This window comes from Atractosteus spatula, chromosome 13 (assembly GCF_055471065.1).
Source record: "Atractosteus spatula isolate fAtrSpa1 chromosome 13, fAtrSpa1.hap1, whole genome shotgun sequence".
Lineage (NCBI taxonomy): Eukaryota > Metazoa > Chordata > Actinopteri > Semionotiformes > Lepisosteidae > Atractosteus > Atractosteus spatula.
Window position 1 is genome coordinate 18995420 of NC_142718.1, and position 21959 is coordinate 19017378.

Genomic DNA, 21959 nt, shown 5'->3' on the forward strand with positions numbered 1-21959 from the left:
CATGCCTTTGGGGTGTTGTTTTCCATCTAAGTGTCCTGGATTCCCTTTTTAACATAATCACATGCCTGGACATTTTGACCTAAAACCTGGTTTCCTCTGCCAAGAAACACAAGCTTTGCCAGAATTAGACATTGCAACATGACAAGGAACAAAATTTAAATAAAATGTAACAAAAACATTACAAAAAATTCTCGTTTTTGGAAAGTGCAACAAAATATGCAGAAATATGTCAAGAAATGGTTCAGTACACACAAATTAAATGTTCTTGATTGATTGAAATTGTAACCCCTTGATTGAAATCATCTCAATCACCAAACCTCAATCCAATCAAGCCAGAAAAGCATTTCACAAATGAAAACCAAATGACCTGACGGTTATTTCTGAAATCCCTATCAGAAGTGCCAGGTTCTCATAATACAGTACCGGAGGTGTTTTGTCAGTGTAATCTTCTCCAGAGGAGGATTTTTAAAAATACTAAAAACAGGGCTGTGAATAAAGGTGACCCTCGTGTTTTTTGTGCTTCCATTATTGCAGAATGTCCATTAAATCATGATTTTTTTCCACCCCAAACACTATTTATTATATGAGAAATACATTTATACTATACTGTATACATATGCTTTCTGGAACTTTTTACTCATTTTTTTAACAGTTTCAATCAGTACAGCGGAAATTATTCCTGTACCTTTTTCATCATAAATATACAAGCTCTTTATTTCATGTGTCATATATACTGTATAATATTTACTGAAGCATGTGAAACATAACACCTGCTATAAACATTGGACCTACTCCTCTAGGGCACTATTGATATTTCAGAAAAACCTGAAGACAGATGCTGTGTTCCTTGATCTCGTTGCAGCCTAAGACAGAGTCTGGCACTCCAGTCTACTATTGAAGCTGTCATGAAATAATCCAAACGCTGCTAAGCAACAGGCAATTCGGAGTTCACCTTTGGCAGCAAGCAAGTACGTAGAAATGACAGAGAAATGGACTCTCTGAGGGATCAGTATTGGCTGTCACTCTGTTTAATCTGTACATAAATGACCTCCCAAAAACTACATCCTGAAAGTCACATCTGTCTGGCAACACAAGCTCCTAAATTCGGCACCTTGGATCAAGTCCTAAGTGAGTGAAAAACAGCATCCTGTCCAATGCCAAACATAATTTATGAACCATCAGAAATTGCAGCTCCATCCTACTCTAACATACCTTAGAGTGACCCGAGACAGGATGGTTATCTTCTGGGAGCACAACAATAGCCAAGGTCAAATCACGGAAAAATCCAATCCACCCGTCTCTACAAGAAGACATTTAATCTACCAAAAACATGTCTGCCTTCAGGAAAGCCAACCTGGAAAAATCCTCTTCAACAAGATTTCAGTGCAGGCACCACCTGGACTCAAGCATGGGGACCACCGGATTTAACAAACAGGCATCTCATCACATGCCCCACCCAACACCTCCCAGCTTTTAGTTTCCAAAAAAATGTGATCCTCTCTCAATGACTTTAGGACTGGTCATGGTCCTCGTCTTGCCAACCTCTATAGATGGGGAATTAGTGCAAGCCCTGTTTGTTCCTGTGGGATGGAGCAAACTATGCATCAATCCCAGAGGCCTGCCCAATCCACAGACTCAGTGGAGGACTAAACACCCTCAACCAGGTAGACCAGAACGTATTGCTTGGCTCAGGGACCTGGTATTTATCAAATAAATAAACCATTGATTTTCTTGAATTTTAAACCTATGTAGTATTTATTTTTACCTTGTTTTATTATTCGTGCATTTTACATAACACAAATTCACGAATGCAAGCAAATTTAAGTAATTTGTTATTGCAGGGAAAGTTATTGCGGGGTATTTCTGATTTTACAGACAAAATTCCCCTTTAGCAGATTTTGTCTGTTAAATCTGAAGTAAAACAAAAACACAAAACAATCCATGAACCATTTTGTTTCTATTACATGTGGTGTGAATAACTCTGAAGTGGAGTGTATTTTCTCAGAAAAAACAGGAAATTTGACTTATTCCACACATCTCTCATTTGATCTTAATAATGTTGTGCCAGCTTTTTTAATCGGAACATTTGGAAGTGTTCTGATTATGCTAGTAATTACACGTAAATAACAGTAAAGCTGCATGACTGTCAAATCTGTAGGTGCCTTGCACAAAGTATTTTAAGCTGTTGTTAAAGATGCAGTTGTAATACATCTTAAATCTTGGCACTCATCCTTGTTTGCATAACTTTAAGGAATTAGATAAATCACCTTTAGGAGCTGAAGCCATTGAGTAATGGTTATTGTATTGATCCAGGAAATACTTTGAAAAGCTTTTCTTACTCAGTGTAACAGTATCACATTCACTTTTGGAGAGCATGTCTATAGCCCACACACACAGTAAAAAGATGATACGTGTGTTTTTTCTTTTTGATCATGTTAATTTTGTTAAGTGCTTTAAGTATAGAGTATTCATAAAGGTAAAAATGTCTATCTCTATTTAGAGATTGTTCTGTAATATGTGCTACACTATGATCAGAGTTAGTCATTGTTAAATGGATGTTTATCCTTTGCATTTAAGACAAAGCTTTCCTTAATCCAAACAAAACATTTGGTAAATAACATGTGAACCAGTCAGTACATGTTTAATGCTTAACATAGAATGTATTCCTGATATACTTCAATACTGCTGAACCAAATGAAATTCACAGGTGAGTTTTACGCAATCTTCTTTGTGATCCGTGGAACGAGAGGTGATGGGGGTTCCTTTGTTCATTTTTCCATGATTTATTGAGTAGGTAAGCAGTTTGTAGATAAGCATAATTTGTCTGTTCTTTAACAAATATCCCATCAGTATGATTAGAAAGCAGGTGCTCTTACTGATCTGCCTTCAATTTCTGGTTCTTTAATGTGCCATTCAAGATTGTATTCTGTCGCTTTTAGTTCAGGTGGGTAGCTGCATCAGCATGCGTAGGTGCAAAGGAACAAGTAATAGGTTCATTCCGTGCTGAAAAAAAGAAGAAAGAAAACACAACGTTTCGGCCGTGGAGCCTTCTTCAGGTGTCACTTTTGTCTAACTTAACCATGTTTGAGAAATCACTGGCACTGGCAATGTTGATCATCCTCCATTTGCTGAGGATTGCCTCATAAATACATGGCTAAGTTTTAATAAATCTGTTTGGTAGATAATACTTGGTCTTAGCAATATCGTCCTTCGGATGAGACGTAAAACCGAGGTCCTGACTCTCTGTGGTCATTAAAAATCCCAGGGTGTCTCTCGAAAAGAGTAGGGGTGTAACCCCGGCGTCCTGGCCAAATTTCTCATTGGCCCTTGCCAATCATGGCCTCCTAATAATCCCCCTCTATGAATTGGCTTCATTACTCTGCTCTCCTCCCAACTGATAGCTGATGTGTGTGGTGAGCGTTCTGGCACACTATGGCTGCTGTCACATCATCCAGGTGGATGCTGCACATTGGTGGTGGTGGAGGGGAGTCCCCATTACCTGTAAAGCGCTTTGAGTGGAGTGTCCAGAAAAGCGCTATATAAGTATAAGCAATTATTATTATTATTATTATTATTATTAATAATAATTAATTAATACAAGTATTATTACCCTGCCTTACTGACTGAACATGTTTTGGATAGATTTCATGGGCATCCTTTTGTACTCCTGAATAGATGAAGCCAATATTGGCCAAAGGTTTTGTGACAGTTGATTGTTTTTTATCTATATGCATGCGGCCTGATCATATGCGCTTGTATGTTGTAATGGTGAAAGCTGAAAAAGTGTCTGATAAACAGCTCCACAATAACTAAGCATATCAGTACAGCATTTGGATGCATTTTTGAAAACTTAAGTTTACCTTTGTTGCCGTCAGTCCATCCTGGTAACAAGAAACGCAGACAGTGAAATAGTAAAGCAATAAATGCAAAACGGAATTAAAAGACTGAAAAGATGTTAAAATGAATGGCTATGCTGCGTTTTATGTGATAAAAAATTGGGGTGGGAATGGTCTCCAAAAAGAACCCCTGTATTATAATTGAATTTGCACATTTTTTCAGTTTTGCCTTTCTTTTACGTAGTTAGGCAATAGTTTGTATTTTACTGTACATCAATCTCGGATTTAAGATGTTAACAGGAAATTTGTGCATTTTCTGACTGCTTTGTCCAATATGGGGTCGCATGGGAGCCGGAGTCTATGGCGGCAAGCAACAAGCGCAAGTTAGGATACACCCTGGTCATAACACGCATCCATCTCAGGGCACACAGACACAAACACGCACGCACTCATACCAGGGCCAGTTGTTCCAGAAGTCAATACAGGTATTATTACCTTCCCTACCAGTATGTAGAGGGAGAACATACAAAATCCAGGCAGATAGATAGCACCCCAGGAATTGAACCCAGAACCCCAGTGCTGCAGGGCAGCAATACTAACTTCTGTGCCACCTTGCCACCCTCTTATCAGGAAATAATGCTTTCTAATCTCTTTAGAGAGCGTTCATAAGAACATAGGAGTGGTTACAAATGAGGGGAAGGCCATTCTTCCCATGTACTGTAGCTTGTTGGTAAGTAGTAACGGTTGAACCAAGGATCTCCTTAATCATTTTTTGAAAGAAGCCTGGATGTCACATTAGCAACATGGCTGGGTAACTTGTTTCATACTCCCACAACCGTATAAGTAAAGAAGTGGCTTCTCTGTTTTAAGTGGATTTTCAATCTTGTTTTTTTAATTTGGAATCTTCACATATATCTTGGTAAGATTACGATATGGTAAGATATGATAATGCACAACTTGAAATTGAATAGTTATGTGTTTTCATGTCAAGCCTTGCAAAAATGATCCCTGCACCCATACTCAGGGTAGAATAAGGAAGTGTAGGCCATCGCCTTTGATTTGCCCCCCTTTGAGCTGCTCATCTTTTTAACATGTTCTTAAGATCTTTCACTGACAGCACCCCAAATCGGGGAGGCATCAGTAATACTATCTTAGCAACAATCTGTCAATTGTGGAATCGAGCTCAGCATTAGCTAATTACGCTGTCATGTGTAGAATTGACCTCATAGTTAACTAATTACATGATCCAGTCTGATACTGTGATCTTAGTACTCAGTCTGCTTTTGCGCAAGCACCTCTATCAGTTGAGCAGCTCTCAAGTCTTTCAGACTCTTCTTCTAAACAGGTTTTTTGTGTTACTGTTTGAAGAAAAAAGACTTTATAAACTTTGTGTAGAAAAATTAGGAAAATCCTGGATCACTGTAAGTTGTAAGTTATTTTTAAGTTACTGTAGGTTATTTCTGAGCCTGATTCTTTGAAAGACAACACGTATAAACCTGTCACATTTTGTCTTTATTATTCATCAAGTGAACCTGTACATACTGACAGGAGAATCATGGTATTGTCCTTTTAAGTTCTCACTTTTTATTTTTGTAAGATAATAAGGAAACAGTTGTTAGGAGGTAAAAAGCAGTTTGGGAAAATATGTAGAAATGTAGTTCTGGTGACGGCTTTTCACTTTTTTGACATTAGCATGTGGGCATGAGTGAGGACATAAGGAATAAATAAAATGGCAAAGCGTGTTCCTCTTCTCCCTTAATTGTTCCAATTTTCCAGAGACTGGGGTGTTTCGTATTTCTACTCGTACTATAACCATACTGTATTACAAATATGTCAGTAGGAGTTAAAGTTATAACATTTTCAGATGGATTGACTTTTAACAATTCAAATCCTATTCTGGTGACTTCTGTTTTCTTTGGTTAATTTAATTGGAATTATGATTAGGGGAAAGGGCTTTTTGATTTATTTTGCCTTTCTTGAAATCCAAGGGGGATAGTGTCTATGTGGATTTGTTTGGGGTGTTTCATTCTCTTTGGAATGCTTGCACGGTTGAATACTTTAAATGTAAGCTTTCTTCTGGATTACTGTGGAAGGTTTGCTGATGGCAAAATGTTTTTGAATTATTCCAGTAAGAAGTTTAACTTCTTAAAACAGTTTTTAAAACCTTGGTCTAAATATACTGAGAATGTGAAGCAACTAATGCTGTTGTTCCAAAAAACTAATTTTGTTGTGTTTTAATGTCTCTCGGTGTGGACATATTTAGGCAAAATATGGCATTCGAAAATAGAAATAATTTTTTGTTGTATTAATAGTATTGGTTTCTTTTATGTTAATTTTCAATTTTATCTTATAAAGGGTTTATAAAGACTGGTTGACTGAAATTGAAAATTTCAGTTTCCATCACACACCTGTGAGAGCCCCATGGAGGCAGTAAATTAAAATTTTCCGACAGGAACAACAGGAGGGAATGGGTTAAGCAACAGATTCGGTATGGCTCCTATGTCATGAGTTCATCTACTTCAAACACCTGGGTGATTGATCCTTAAAACCTGCCTGTTACAAAGACAGATGCAACACTGTAAAACATTTTAAATGGGAGAGGACACTTCACTACACGTAGTTTCAAGGTCTTGGAGTATTGAGATGTTTTTGGTTGAAAGTCTGAATTTGCTTTGTGTTTCTTCAAAGAAGTGACTGTTTTTTTCTGGGTTGTATATGGGCTTATGTAAAGGCAATATCAAAGGTAGTGTATGCATTTCTAGCCTTTGTAGCTTCAGTAAAGGGGCTCTAATCTTTATAGTGAAGCATTAGTACAGTACTTTACAACAGAGATCATGTCTCTCCTTTGTAAATGTGGCACAAAGCTTCAAAGAACAATTAAAAGGATTAGTTTTAGTTTATCTGGTTCACTACTGGGGTCTTTCAGAAGTATATGAATACAATAGATGTCTAAAGCCTTATCACTTAAATTTGATTTTCATACAGTTTAAATGAATACATCTGATACATGTGCTCATTAAACAACTGTAAGCTCTTCATCTCTTTCGCTGAAAGGTCAGGTCCTGTTATGGCAGTACCTTTGGTCCTTCTTGTGCTCTCTCATATAATCTGAACAGTTATGTTAGAAAGGTTTTCATTGCCTCCTGTTCACTGAATAACAAGACCCACATAACATTAATCTTGATTTTGATGTAATGCCTTTGCAGTTTTGTAAGTATAACAGATTTGTGTTGCAATTTTAAACTTTAATATGACTACATCTCTAATAAAGCATACTGGCTGAACTTCTGTTATTGTTTGTTTTGGCCCAAGATGTGTCCATTGGTATTGGTACCAGATCTTTGTGTTTGTATGGCAGTTTCTCAGCACAACACAAATTCTATGTCAGATTTGAATCCTTTCATGGCTAAAAAAACAGTTTTGTAGTTTGTAGTACTGTGTGAAGACCTACATAATTTATGTACCGTGTAATGGTCTTGGATTAACAATTTGTATCATTGTTTGGGGGTAATTAAAAATGACTTTTATCAAAATTGTTTTCAGGAATCTTACTATAGTCAATATTTAAACATCAAACAATTTCCTCTTTATAAATATGTAACATACAGAATCTGGTTAAATTGAATTTATTAGAGTCCATAATAGTGATATGTTGAGATTAGTCATGCTTCTCTAAAGTTTTTATGTAAAGCCTTTAGGTAATGTTTTTTGCAACATCTAAAAGTAATATTTCACATCACAAAGAAATATTTGCTGCTTCTGACTTTTGCTGTATTGTCCTGAAACTCCCATTTGTTCCATTTTGTTAAATGGGAAAAAAAGTTTTAATCAAATCTAAAATTTTGGTTCTTAAAATTCTGAATCTTCCAGGTCTAGATTTGATCATCCACTTTTCAAAATTAGAGATAAGATTTTAATCTATGGATTGTTACTGTTCCAGATGTTTTCTGCTTTATGGTAAAATATTTGCAAGACTTGGTATACAGTATGCATCCCTATTCTTACGCTAAACATACCCATGATGCCTGTGGCCAAAAAGTTCAATTTTGGTCTCATCTGACTGCAGCACCCTCTCCCAGTCAAAGTGCCAATAGTGTTTGGAAAATACCAGGCGCTTCAATTTGCAACAGTAGGGGCTTTCTTCTAGCAACCCTTCTAAATAGCTTGTTGGCATGAAGGTGTCGTCGATTAGTCATTTCGGAGGCGGGATAACCCCACGATGCAATCAATCCTTGTATTCCTTTAACTGAAACCTTTGGATTTTTCTCTGCCACCCTCACCATCCTTCTCGCTGTACGTAGGGACAAGATGGGCTTGCGTCCTCTTCCTTTTTAAATTAGTGCTCTGACTCGATATCCGTATTTTTAAGGTTTTACTTATTTTTTGTACCCATTATTTGCTTTGTGAAGATGAACAATGGTTTGCCTCATTTCTGTTGTTAGTTTTTTGGCGTTCCCCCCTGCTGATGGATGACAAAAGGTTTTTCTGTGCGTGTTTTGTCATTTTTATACCCTAAAGAACTAGGAAGTCAACAGTACAAGTACAGACATTATTTCTTTTAGGCAAAATTGAACTCAAATAAGTATAAATATATTATTTTTTGTGTTTGATTGTATTTGAAGGGATCTTGAAGGGTGCAAATAATTTTAGCACCTATGTTCTTCAGGTAAAATGACATTACTTGTTTACAATTGAACCTTAAAAATGGAAAAAAAAAGGACAAGTATTCCCCAAACATATGAATGTTAAATCCCTGTCATTATCATGTGGTTTATTTTATTATGACTTTTCTTCATATTTATCAAGGGGTGCCAATAATATCTGAGTCCACAGTATTATCTTGCGGAACTGCCTGCATTTCTATTCAACAGCTCTGGAGTTCTTCACCACAAGCCTGTCTTTTCTCACTGTTGTATCTACAGAGCCTTTTGTGTTTCCAAATGCAAAGAATCATTGTGAGAACTACTCGTGCTTCCTTAAGTATCATAGTGCCTTGCCGGTGGGTCCATTAATACCCAGAACGTTTGCACTGGAGTTTTCCTGTTTCCCACAAACTCTATAGCAGGCAGCAACAATGATCTAATTGTGTATTCTGGTTTGTGGGGCTACAGTAGCATGTATTAACAAAAAACACACACAACTGAAGGAAATGTCTCAGTTTGGTAGAATAATCACTGTATGTCTGTGTGATCTCTAATAAGCAGGGAGGAGAGGATTGAAGTTTAATGCTAAAAACTATGCAAAATGCTGAAAAAAGACATTTGAGACCCAATTGTCTGTTCTTTGCTTTTTTTTTTATAGGGAAAGCCTGTTGAAGTGTTCGAATACCTGTCAGTGGCAAGGATAGATATTTTTTCCATTCTGTAGTACAGACATTACAGGTCAACATATTAGATATGCTGTTAAATTGAATCAGAGACCTTTGCATTGTCTTTATACACTGTTCTGCTGTAACATAGAAGGCTGGGACTTTGGATTGCATTCTGACTTGTGAGACTTCTTTGCATAAAATCTAAGTCTTAATGTTGAAGGTTCTGAGAGGTGACAAAGTTCGATCCAAGGGTGCTAAAACATACAGTTGCAGAGAAGCTCCATTAACCTCTAATAACATTCATTTCACCTTAACCTTCACCATCAATTCATTTAGCTTTACTCTAAAATCAGAATAAACTTAAATGAATAAAACATTGACATCACAAGCTGCTTTGGGATTTGTCAATGTTCAATTTGGAACATTGACTTTGACTAGAAGGACTTTTTTCATTCTCCATTTTCATTGCTTTGCCACCTTTATGACTATCAAAGTTATGAATCTGCAGTGTCTCTCTAGCATCTAAATGTGGTAAACCACTGACATACAAAGGGTGTATTTTTCATTGTTTTTCCAGGGGTCCTGAAGATACATGCTTTGAAGGAGGGGTTTTTCCAGCTATCCTGAGCTTTCCATCCGATTACCCTCTCAGTCCTCCGAAGATGAGATTTACCTGTGAAATGTTTCATCCTAACAGTAAGCAATTCCTGTACTCCTCATTGTCACAATTGAAAACTTTGCATATGTTTGTGCATAAGCAATCAAATACAAATACAGAACAATCACACTGTAGATCTGCGACATGAAGCATTGATGCAGCTGTGTTTTTCTAGGAGGAGATTAATGGAGGCTAAGAGGCCGCATGTATCAGTAGTCAGGTTCAAGTGGGAATTACTATTTAACACCATTGTCCAATCAGTTATGATCAACAAATGAAGCCTCAGAAGCATAAAGAATTTCTTTTTTCTCTTGCCAGGTGAATATGTTTTAGTGTAGATCACTATGTACAAATGCTTATTCTGTGTCTTCAAAGCTCATTCCAACTCCTTTCCAGATTACCACAGTCTGAATAGTTTATTTATGCAGCTACATATAATAGCTTGTACCCCCCTCTAGTAATTGAGTGATGCACAATAAAAATGCAGAAAAACAAGCCCTATTCCATTCATGCCTATTCAATGCTTTTGCTTGCCTTTAGGCTTGATAAGGGCACCAAAATTATCTTTATGTCAGAATAACGTCTGGCAGTGAATAATTTCTTGCATGCATTTCCAGTCCTAATCCCTCTCTGATGCCATCTAATTGTTGAAAATAGCGACAATGCATTATTTCCACAAGGATGAAAGATTGCTTTCATGATTATAGGAAAATTATTGAAAAGCCCACATCAAGACCTTTATAGGATATTGACACACATTAAAGCTGCAGGTAATGATAGAGGTAGCAAGCACATTCCAAACTTTGCAACTTTTTTTCTTTATCCTAATGATGGTGCTATTTGATATGTGCTGGTGGTAATTACAGTATCACTCTTGCGCAACTTGTGCTCAGTCTTCAATTTATCAGTCCTCTGTGTTTTGAAACCTGTATTTGACCATCTACAAAGGGTTGTGAACCAACCTCGAAACATGCCATCCAGTACTCTACTAAAACTGCTCTAGGTGCATTCATACGAGTGCCTAAATTCTGGTAGGCACTCCATCATTAATCTTCTCAGCATGTGGTGACATTTGAAAAAGACTTGTTTCAACATACTCTGTCTTGTTCTTAAAGTAAAATATAATATTCTCTCACCTGAGGAAAAATATTGTGCTTAAGTATATTAATTGGAATTTTTTTTATCTTCCATACTGAAGTTTAATTTCTGGACGGTTGTAGAAATGTATGCTATTTAGCTTAAGGTCTCTTAAAATCATGATTGATATACTGTACGTCATGAATGATGGCATGATAAACTTGGTTTAATATGGTTCTACTTTGGAATAAGCTTTAAATGTTTAAGAAATGTAGATCGAAATTGTTAAAAATAGTAACCAGTAGCATTTCAGTGTCCTACTGAATAGGTGAAGGTCAGTGCAAAGAGCAAGTTTCAAACGCTTTTGTAAGTTACGGACATAAATTGGCTAAATGCTAGATAGAACTAAATGTTTTAGTATTTTGACAGGAAAGAGAGGTCAGACTTTTGAAAAAGAGAACGTAAGTGTCCCTGGAGTGGGAAAGGTGTGAAAAGTCTTGGATCTCTATGTGGACAGGATTTTATTTTAGGCTCAAAGAACATTTTTTAAACCTCTTAAAATGTGAAATTAAACCAATGGTACTACAGTACTATTAGTACTACAATTAATGTCTCTTTAGGTGTTTAAGTCTCATGGAAGTTATATCAGTTTTCAGTCTTTCTAGAACACTTTTAAAAGTCTTTTTAAGTTATTTTGTAGTATCTAACAGAAATCAATGTAGTTTAAATTCTATGTGTGTGTATAAACCAGAGGTACTGTATGCAGTCCTTGTCCTATAGGGCCCATGTATCTGCAGGTTTTCAAGGTCTCTTTAAAGTAGTACCTGAAGCTGGGAGATGTTAAATTGATCCTACTGGACCTACTAACCTACTGACTTACTGACTTAACAGGATCAATTTATGCTGTAAGTTGAAATGAAACTCCACAGACACTAACTCTGCACGACCAGGATTAGAAACTTTATCAAAAGTAACATTTATCTTGAAATCAGTGTTGCTTTGATTACAGATTAGTTAAAATCAAAATTAAATTTTATTTTTAGGGAACATACTACTACAGTAAACAGATACATATTTTTAAAGTAAACCCATTTCAGTAAAAGCTTTTTACTGAAGATTTTTGCTTTGTCTCAGTTTCAAAGTGATACAGAAGACCATTTGTTTTAAATGGTAGGTGAATAGCCTTTTATTTGTCCTAAACAACCAGCATGTACAATTGGAAGACTATTGTAGGTTGCTGATCTTAAGTCAGGAAAGTTTTGGTTGAAAAGAAGTCCCTGTGATTAAAGGCACTGGTATCTTTTTTTTTTCACTGCTTTTTTTTTCTTATGTCAATCTGCATTCATGCTAGAAACCTGTGCTGCATGGGTAACTGGTTGGATGTTCACTGTAAGCTTTCATGAAAAGCAACATCTTCCACTAGGGCCTCTGAAAGGAGTATGTCGCAAGGCATTAATTTAAAGCAAAATGCATTTAAACTTGTTGTCCTTGTCAGTGAATGGAATTCTTAGTGGTGGTAGGTGGAGTTCAGTGGCATAGGTGTAGACTGGAGTTAATTGTTAGGTGTCTAGATGAATAAAGAGAATACCGCGGTACAATTGATTTTGTTGCCTTTATCTTGTAGTGTTTTGGCCCAGATCCAGTAATCATTCTGTGAGAAAATCTTTATATATGACAGGATGACACATTTGACATGTTTCTTGCCTATTTCAGTTTTGTGTTATTACACTGCATAAGATGATTGCCATAGGAAACTACTAGATAAACTTTCTTGACATAATGCCTACACAAAATAAAAATGAAAATCAAGGGTCTAAAAAACCTTAATCCTTTAACTGAGAAGCAGCTTGTGAAATTGATTTCCTATAGCCACTCACTAAACATGCTTGAGCAATGTGTGCTGTATTCAGTAATAATGGCACTCGATTATACAGATTCTGTCATTTAGTTCTTGAGATTGACAGTGCCTCATATATGGGACACGGTGCATTGCTTCATTATGCATCAAATGGATTTCAGTATTTCACCATTTTTTAATTCCAAACAATAAAATCTTTTTGATTGTGAGTATTAAACGTCCCTCTTAGTAATGATGAAGCTTTGTTCATGCAGTAAATTAAGCCTGTGGTCAGGAATTCGCTATTAGCCATGTTAGATCAAATGGACTACTCCTCCAATTTGTGACTTGTGAGGCCTGCATGGTGTACTCACTAGTATTTGCCTGCTATTTAATGCAGTTTCAAACTTTTGAGCTTATACCGGTCCTTCAATCTTAACAGGGAGTTCTGAGATTCAAAACTCTGTTGTGAAATAAACATTTTCACACTGACCATTCCATTGTAAGGCTTTGTTAATGCACAAGGATTCATGGTCTAATAAGTGATGAGAATGATTTTACATTTTTATTCTATAACACATTGTAAAGACCTGCCAGGGAATGAACTAAATTCCGGCCCCAGTCTTTGTTCAGGCCTGCAGTTGTTTGGAACTGCAACTTTTCACTCTGTCAGTATTTTGGATCACTTAGAATATAAGTACTCTATGTGCTTAAGGAAATATTGCAGATAAACCACTTCCTGTTTAGAGTCTTATCAGTGTGCTGAATAAGACTATAGACACAAAATGAAGGGGTTATCTGATTGTAAAGTGGATTCCTATCCTGGTTTGGCAGAAACTAACCAGAGATATAATCATCCATTTCTCATTAGGTCTGTGCCTTCTGATATAACAGCATGTTTGCTTTGATTTTTCAGATTAGAGTGCCGAGTTTTCTTCAGGGCCTTCTCTGCTAAAACAGTTTGCACTACTGCTACAACACCAGGAAGTGTTTAAGTCATTACACATTTTATTCACATTCACATTTCCTCACATTTTGCCAACTGACAGTTTCATGGCATATATCCACCTTTACCAAGATATTTAGTAGTTAAAAATGATGATTACTTTACACTGTGTAACTGATGCCCTTTGGTCAGTAATATTTGGTAAAAGACTATAAAATAGTGGAGTAATGATAAGTGTTATTGACACACTGTTCAATTTGCTGTGATGGAGTCCTTGTTCATTAGTCCAAAAAATTAGATTCCTGCCCTTTTACAAAAGTATCACCCAGACTCTAATTATTTTGCAGAAAATAATTTGCAATGTGAATTTTCTGGATGAAAACCTTGGAATCTTAAGAACAAGAGCGTTTATAGGAAAGCCATCCAATCTATCTTGCCCTTTTGATATACTTAGGTGAAGTACCTCATCTACCCATTAGTTGAATCCCTTTGCATACTGTTTTCAGTTTCAAATGCACTTCTGCCAAGTTTCTCCATATTGCAAAGCCATTCATTTTTTATCCTTAAAAATGTTAGAAAACTAAACAGGTTGTACGTGTTTTCAAGCCACTAGGTGTAAGGCAGACTCATAGTCCAAATCCCAGACATTCTGATTTTTAGACTGCATTGAAGAAATCATAAACGATGTCTGGGTTTTCATGAACTTGCAAGAAGTAAGCAGTTCTTGTGGAACCTGTACTACATTTATTAAGTTTTAAATGTATTTAAGCTGAATTTTTTTTTTTACTCACTCTTGGCTTTTTTCTCTTGTGTTATACTGTCTCAGTCTACCCTGATGGACGGGTTTGTATTTCCATCTTACATGCCCCAGGAGATGATCCTATGGGTTATGAGAGCAGTGCCGAGAGGTGGAGTCCAGTCCAGAGTGTGGAGAAGATTCTGCTGTCCGTGGTCAGCATGCTGGCTGGTGAGTTGCTCTTCTTTCTGTGGGGAGAACACTGAGCCCAGGTCAGGGAGCCTTTTATTGTGAAGATGATGAGCAATATAGTGTAGCTTCCAAACTGAAACCTTATAGGGGAGGGGCAGTCTAATTACAGTCCATTACAGGTCTTTGCCACAAGCACTGCTTAAGTAATTTTATGAATTAATCAAGGGGGAAATCATTGTCTTACCAGTTTAAAATAAACATTGTAATCCTTATTTGCTAAATGGATAACTCTAAATATTATGTTATGCTAAAAGTGTTAGTCTGCCATGAATGACAAACATTTTGATGTTTTCTTTAGAGTTAAACATTGTTGTCACTTATGCTGTAACACTGAATGCAATAATTTTATTTTTTTATCACTGTTTTATATGCATTTTAAAGAGCCAAATGATGAGAGTGGAGCCAATGTCGATGCATCAAAGATGTGGCGTGAAGACAGAGACCAGTTCTTCAGAATTGCTCAACAGATTGTACGCAAATCCCTGGGGCTCTAATGCTCCCAATGTCTCCACCTAATGGACCTTTGATGTTATTTCTTTTTTAATTTTCACAAAGAGGACTGGAAATACATTGCTAAAGCAGAAGAGATGGCCCTTTTTCTCTCTCTTCCTTGGACTTTGTGCTATGCATTACCAGCTGCTTTCATTTTTGTTGAGGGCCTGTTGTTGGGAACACTGACAGTGTGGGTGAAAATCAATAGATTTGGGTTCCTTCATTTGTCCTGTGTTTTCCCTCTCTCATTACATCTTACTTTTCCAACTTCCTTGTTTTTCATAATACAGGAAATAGTATTTATGACAGAATTTGTCTCATCAACAGTCTATTTGTATGATTACAGTGAGATAATAATTATACAGCATTTAGGTTGTTGTACAAAAGATACTTCTGACAAAAGGCTGTATTCCTACTTAACAGAGAAAAATCTGGAAGAGTACTTTGTATTTACCAGAAAAGCAAGCTTATCTTGCAGTGTGATACTGACTTCTTTTTCTTCCTTTGCAAAAAGGGTTGTACAATGCTTACTGCTCCATAAGGCACAGACTTCAAAAATACCTGTCTCCTTAGACTTTTATTTAAATAGATTATAATTTTGAAACAAGCACTGCTTTTAAAAAGATGGCAACATTAAACCGAGCCAAACAAATGAATGTAGTGACCTGTATTTCTAGGTTTGTTCTGTATGAAAAACACAGACACCCATTTCCTACCTTTAACTGTGTGTAATTCATGTATGCATTTTATTATTCCCACTCTAGTTTCTCAACTTGAAGCTTTTCTGTCTCGTTTCTTCTTGCAGATGTTCTGACTTTATTAGGAAAAATATCTGCAAAGGGAGTAAAGGGTGTGACTTTTTTAATGTTTTTTTGGGAGCTTGTCTTTTAGATTTATATTGTAGAATAGAGAATTTACCTATAAAACCCTGGTTCTGTAAGGGCAGGTCACATAAACAACATTCTGAAGCATAGTTTTTAAATAAATGAAACCTAAACCAATTTGGTAATCAGTATTTTTTTAAAAAGTGTTTTTTCTTCTGCTGCGTTACCAGAAGTATGAAATGGTGACACAGCTGTTCAGAAATGTAATGGGTCTAGGACCATGCTTGACCTTAATGGCTGCTAAAGTACTAGAAAGAAAGCATCCTATCACCATTTGATAGGTAACCTGAGGAACACTTATTTTTCGGTGCAGTCGTAAATGCAGTTGAAGAATTAGCTCTATAAGGTCTCTTCCTGTTTCATTGTTCCAGTGCATCCCAAAGGTGCTTTATGGGCAATAATTCAGGGAAGACCATGCTATGTTTCCAGTCCTTTTCTTTCAAACCATTGTTTTAGACTCCTGGCTTTGTGATAGAGCACGTCATTAAGTTGGCATATGTACAGGAGCTCCTTCAATTTGCTAGTACAATGATTTTCCAAAGTACCTTGGTACATGCTTAAATGTTCTGATGGGACAGTGTTAGTGTGTTAGTCAAAACCGTTTCCTGGAGGCCTTCACACCCAGACTTTCTCATTGGATACCATCCAAATGATTCAGCTATTATCACTCCACATGCTGTTTCCCAGTTTCTGTACCCAAGTTATTAATGATTCCAGAACCCCTGTGTTCATCTCTGTGCTTTTACAAGTGATCAATGGCTTGGTTTAAAGTGTTCTGTCATAAAATCTTTGTGCATGCAGTTCCCTACGTTCGGTGCAAGCTTGCCTGTCACTTGCCTGTGACATTGATCTACTGGGCTTTTTAACTTTTTCATATTTCACTGTTTCTCATGCCTGATCTACCATCATACTCTTCTGGTCTGGATTCCTCTCACTAAACTGTAAAAGCCATGAATTCTCTTCAGTCCCATAAGCATATGATATCTGAACAAACCATCATTCCTCACTAAAATGCTTTCTGTTCTAAATTATCTTGCTGACAGGAGTCAGATGCATGAGGTTCCAAATGCCTATATACTGTATACACCTTTGAACTACAGTCCTCATCCTCTGCATACCTAAAAGGCTCTTGTACAATCCATTATTGGCATAGAGAGGCTTGTCCATTACTTTTGGTATTATAGTGTAAATAGGTTACTATATAGCTTTATGTTGGTCATTTCTTGACACACCCCTTGCCAATAGAATGTAGTAGAAGTATAATGCCATTTTATTTCAGCCTGTGTACAACAAGCACATTAAGAGCCATTTGCATATGTACATAATACTAGTAAGATCACAAGGTTCTTAGAATGTGATTAGATAATTTTGGATTTAAAGCAATATTTTTTACAGTAACCCAACTTCTTAGTACATACACATCATTCATTGGTGTCTTGCTGACTTGATAATTAGCATGATATTTGGTGTGATGTTTAAGTGTTTTGAAATGTATAGAAATTGTTGTGTGGATGTTTTTTAACAATGTCTGCATGATCTGAATTTAAAATGGTTTCTGATGGCATGGGGAAAAGACCAAGTGGCCTGCAAGAATTTGAGTTTAGTGTATAAGATCATTAACTTAAAAAAAAAAACTTGTATTGGTTTTTGGGTAGGTTTACATTGAAAAGGACTAGATTACACAAATTAGGCAGTCACAGTCTGTTTTATTTCAGAGATGCAATGCAGATGCAAACAGCGCCTTAGTACGTAAGTGAGCTTAATTAAAGAAATACATTACAATCTATGGAAAAGCAAGGCTTTATGTTGTATAGTTAATTAAGCTTTTCTATTCATTTTCAGCTGTCCATAAACAGAAGAACTATGCTTTGAATTTAAATATCATAAGTAAATATCATAATTATCGCAGTACAACTCAATCAGCAAATCCTATTTAAAATGCAAATAGCATTATGTATGTGATCAATGTGTTAATGATAAAATTTAGACTGACTCTTCTTTGTGCATCAGTCTATTTTATTGTGCAGTTTCACTGTACAGATTACTTTGTGTTCCAAAATGTTAAATACATTGTATCGGTGATATAAAGTACTGTAGTTGTGAAAGTGCTAATGCTAACGTAAAAAACAACGCTAGCAACTTGAGTCCAGAACATTAATAATGTAAGGGCCAGGTATTGGTAGATGAATATATTTTCTTGATTCCTGAAATTTGTATTTTTTCAGTCAGGGCTGTTCATAGACACGATCTTTCCTGAGCTTTAGTGGAGGACTGGATGCCTCTCTTGCCATTCAGTGGAGTTGCAGCCCACCCAAATTACAAAAAGAGTGTTTTATGAACTTGAACTGTTCAAATTCTAGAGTAAGTAACCATTTCACTATATGAATAGTAGAAGGTGGCAAATTGCTATGTGTATTTTAGAGATGAAGAATGCTTAGCATGACTTCTTAAAGAATCCTTGACTAGGTTGAAGATATGCTTATATTATCCATTCAGAAATATATAAATACATTTAGCTTCCCTCTGAAAGTAAAGTCACTTCAATATAACAGTCAAGCAGTTAGGTAAAATATATGTATAAAAGGTATTGTCTCAGACCAGTTTGTCATGGAAAAGATAAGAGATCCTTTTGCACATAACAGCACATTTACTGTAAAACATTTTAATTGTCTTATGGACCACCACACCACATTTAAATAGTGTTAAGTAATCTTTGAAACATGAAATGGGACAATCCAAGAGGACAATCATGTTAGTAGATGTTTTTTTATAACGCTGCCCAATAAAACAAAAATGGAACAGGGGTTACACAGAAGCTATGCAATCAAGTGGCTATTAAAACAATCCTGCTGCCAGCTGCCAGCTGCTTAGAGGAGTACCATTGCTTCCAATAACTTATATACTTTAGAAAACATATATAAGCATGCTCCTTTGAAGTGAGTACTTTGCACATCTAACAGTAACTTAAAATTCTGTTACAAACTAAGCAATACTAAAACTTTTATGCCCTTTCTGCGATCATTTTTTATTTCTGTGTAATCGACATTTGAAAGCAGATGTGTTTGAGAAGATTACAAATAAACATATTTATCGCTTCCTATTTTCTAGAGTTCTTGAATCTATGGAACTGTAAGCTGTCTGAATTTACATTTTAGTTCAAGATACAAGAGTAAAATATACATAGAACTGTCATCTGCAAATAACTAGAGAATAACAGAATATTTAAATTCTTTGAAAATAGGAATGAGTTTTTTAAAGGCATTTAGCTGTTCAACAGCAATCCAAAATCTTCTACTATTCCATGATGGATATTGATAAAAACTGAAGTTCTTTATTACTGAGAAAGAGCAACCACTGTGTCAAAGCACACAATCCACATCCCAGAACAGTCTTACTTTAAGCTTGTATAAATACATAGGCCCTGCTGGATTTATTATCAACTTTAAAAGGTTAATATTTTTAAATTAGAAGCTTGATGTGATACACAGCTCTTGCAGTTAAAGCTGTCACCGAAATATGAGTGCCATCATGAAGACTGGACATTTTTCTGCCAAAGTAGATTGCAGTGTCACAGATGGGTATTCAAGAGCTTTTCCATGGCCCCACACCTCATATGCTCTGATTATACAGACCAAAAGATTGTGCTTGAGGTTAAAAAGGAATTTGGGGGAGGGGGTGTTGATACCAGCATAGATTCATCAAAAAATAAGATGATGCAAAGACAACAAAGAGAATATGCATTGTTCCCTGCAGCAGAAAGGAAATGTTCTCTCAGAACCCAAGCTTCCACCCCTGGAAGGAGGTAACTCCAGAGACCCTTAGAAAAGAATAAGAAAAACTGCCAGGTTGTGCTGAGCTTTGGGCTATTTTATCAATTTTCGAGCCAAGGTACTCCTCTTTTATCAAGTTCGCCATGAGGCTTTTTTCACTTTCCACATATTATCTTTTTAAAACCTCATCAAAGAACTTGTTTTATATTTCTCTTCTATCCTCCTAATTTGGCTCTCTTGAAGTTCTCTTTTGTAGTCAACAGCAGAGTGTACTACCAGGATATTCTACAGCCAGTAATTCTTCTCGCACACCCCATTAACATTCTGTTAACTACTCAGTAGTTACACTTATTGTGTTTGCTGGAATAAATATTTCAGTCTCAAGGGCTGAAAAAAATTGCACGTATAGCATTTCCTTTTCCAGATAGTCTACTTAAGCATATTTAAGCAATCTATCAACTTCAAGTAGAGGACAAATTCTAGAGTGAGATAAAGGTTTTTTGAAAAAAAAACACCCATGTGGTTGTTTCAGAAATTATTAATTCTCTTACTAAAACTCATATTCTGTTCCTTTTGTAGTTAGTGTTACTGATTTTTTTTATTGGTCAATTCTGAAAAGGCTTACAGTCTAGATGTCCTTTTTCTTCCAATACTATTTGAATTTGTCTTTAATAAGCCTTGTATGATGAGTGTTCTTTTGTCATCTATTCTAAAGAACACTTCATACATTTGCCTGTGATTAAATAGGATTTCCTCTGGGTTTTCCTAACCAATAGTAAGGCCCGTGTCATTTTCTAGACTTAGCAGAGCAATATGGAATGAATATGAAAATGTACAGTACAAGCTCCTTTAAAATCCGTAGCTACAGAACCTCAAGTTGTTTGAAATACTGCAATCTAAAATCTAGAGTTTCCATCTTGCACATTTTGCAATATATATTTTTAACTTCTGAGAATCCTCTGTTTCACCTTTTAAAATACGTCAACCCTCTTTATCTTGCTTGTAGATTGGAAGTGATAGGTATAGTCAAGAATCACCTGAAGAGATCCTGTTTCTTGAAGCATTTTTAATGAAGACTCTTCATTCCAACAGTGTGTTGTCGAACATTCTGAAATTTCTAGGTTTCCCTAGAGATCTGTAGACTAATATACCATGTTTGGTGCTTTTTAAAAAAAGATATTATTCTGACTGACTAAAGTCATGAGAAAGAAAACGATCTTTGAGTTGTTTTGAATAGAAATTGTTGGTTGCAGAATATTTTCCATAATCAGTTGGTTTAAAGATTTAAAGGTGTCACATATAGTTTTTATAGGGACAACTATAATAACTAGAAACGCAAAACTGACAGGTGCATGTACAAAAATCTCAGAATGGCCTGTGATTTCTATGAATAATCGATATAAAATGAAAATATATGAAAATAGTTCAAATATTGTATTACTCTGAAAACAATCACAATGACTTTTTAATAATTCAGTTTTTTACAATATGGAAAGATTTATCTTTAATAAAAGCAATTTTTTAAAAAATGGCATTGGCATAAGTTGCTTGTTTTATTTTAATATAGGTATACATTAATAGTAAGAATGCAGTAAACCAAAAGAACAGTACAGTATGTCAAGTATTGACTAGAACTTTTCATCTTAACAGAAGGAATTGCTGTCCATTTCCTTTGTCACACTACAGGACTCGACACGACTTCTAGTCAGAGAGCATGTCAAACTTAACGACTGCAGTTGCTGAAACTCGCTGCCTTTTCTGTCCTAGAGGGTGTCAAATTATACGACTAGGAATCGCAGGGGGTGACTACACATTCCCTAGTGACTTTTCATCACAGTTCCAAATTGCATCGTGAAAGTACTGCGAGGTCTCCTCATTTTGGCAGCCAATCAACATGGAGCACATCAGAATAAGAGGAGGCGCACCACACGAAAGTAAACAAACAAATGTTCGACGAGCCTCTCCTTCATTTGCACAGTCCAAAACACTCATTTTCCTTCTTTCCTTGCAGCCGCAGTGTACTTCCGGTTGAGCGCTCATTGGCTGTTGACTGTCGCAGACACAAGAGCCCATCCCTACGACTTGCGACTTGCTACGAGAAAATCAAACCCATTTGATTTTATCGTAGCGAGTCGCAGAGACTCGTAGGGGCAGTTAAAA

General features: G+C 36.2%; 1 protein-coding gene across 1 annotated transcript in view; it reads left to right on the forward strand.

The window, feature by feature from the left end:
* The window catches only part of ube2g2 (ubiquitin-conjugating enzyme E2G 2 (UBC7 homolog, yeast)), a 37688-nt gene extending 18561 nt beyond the window's left edge, over positions 1 to 19127 (forward strand). The window contains exons 4-6 of the mRNA XM_088930725.1: positions 9725 to 9843; positions 14492 to 14632; positions 15035 to 19127. Of these exons, the coding sequence (XP_088786851.1) occupies positions 9725 to 9843; positions 14492 to 14632; positions 15035 to 15147 (373 nt within the window). The 3' untranslated portion in view covers positions 15148 to 19127. The remainder of the gene's footprint in view (positions 1 to 9724; positions 9844 to 14491; positions 14633 to 15034) is intronic.
* Positions 19128 to 21959: the final 2832 nt, after the last annotated feature.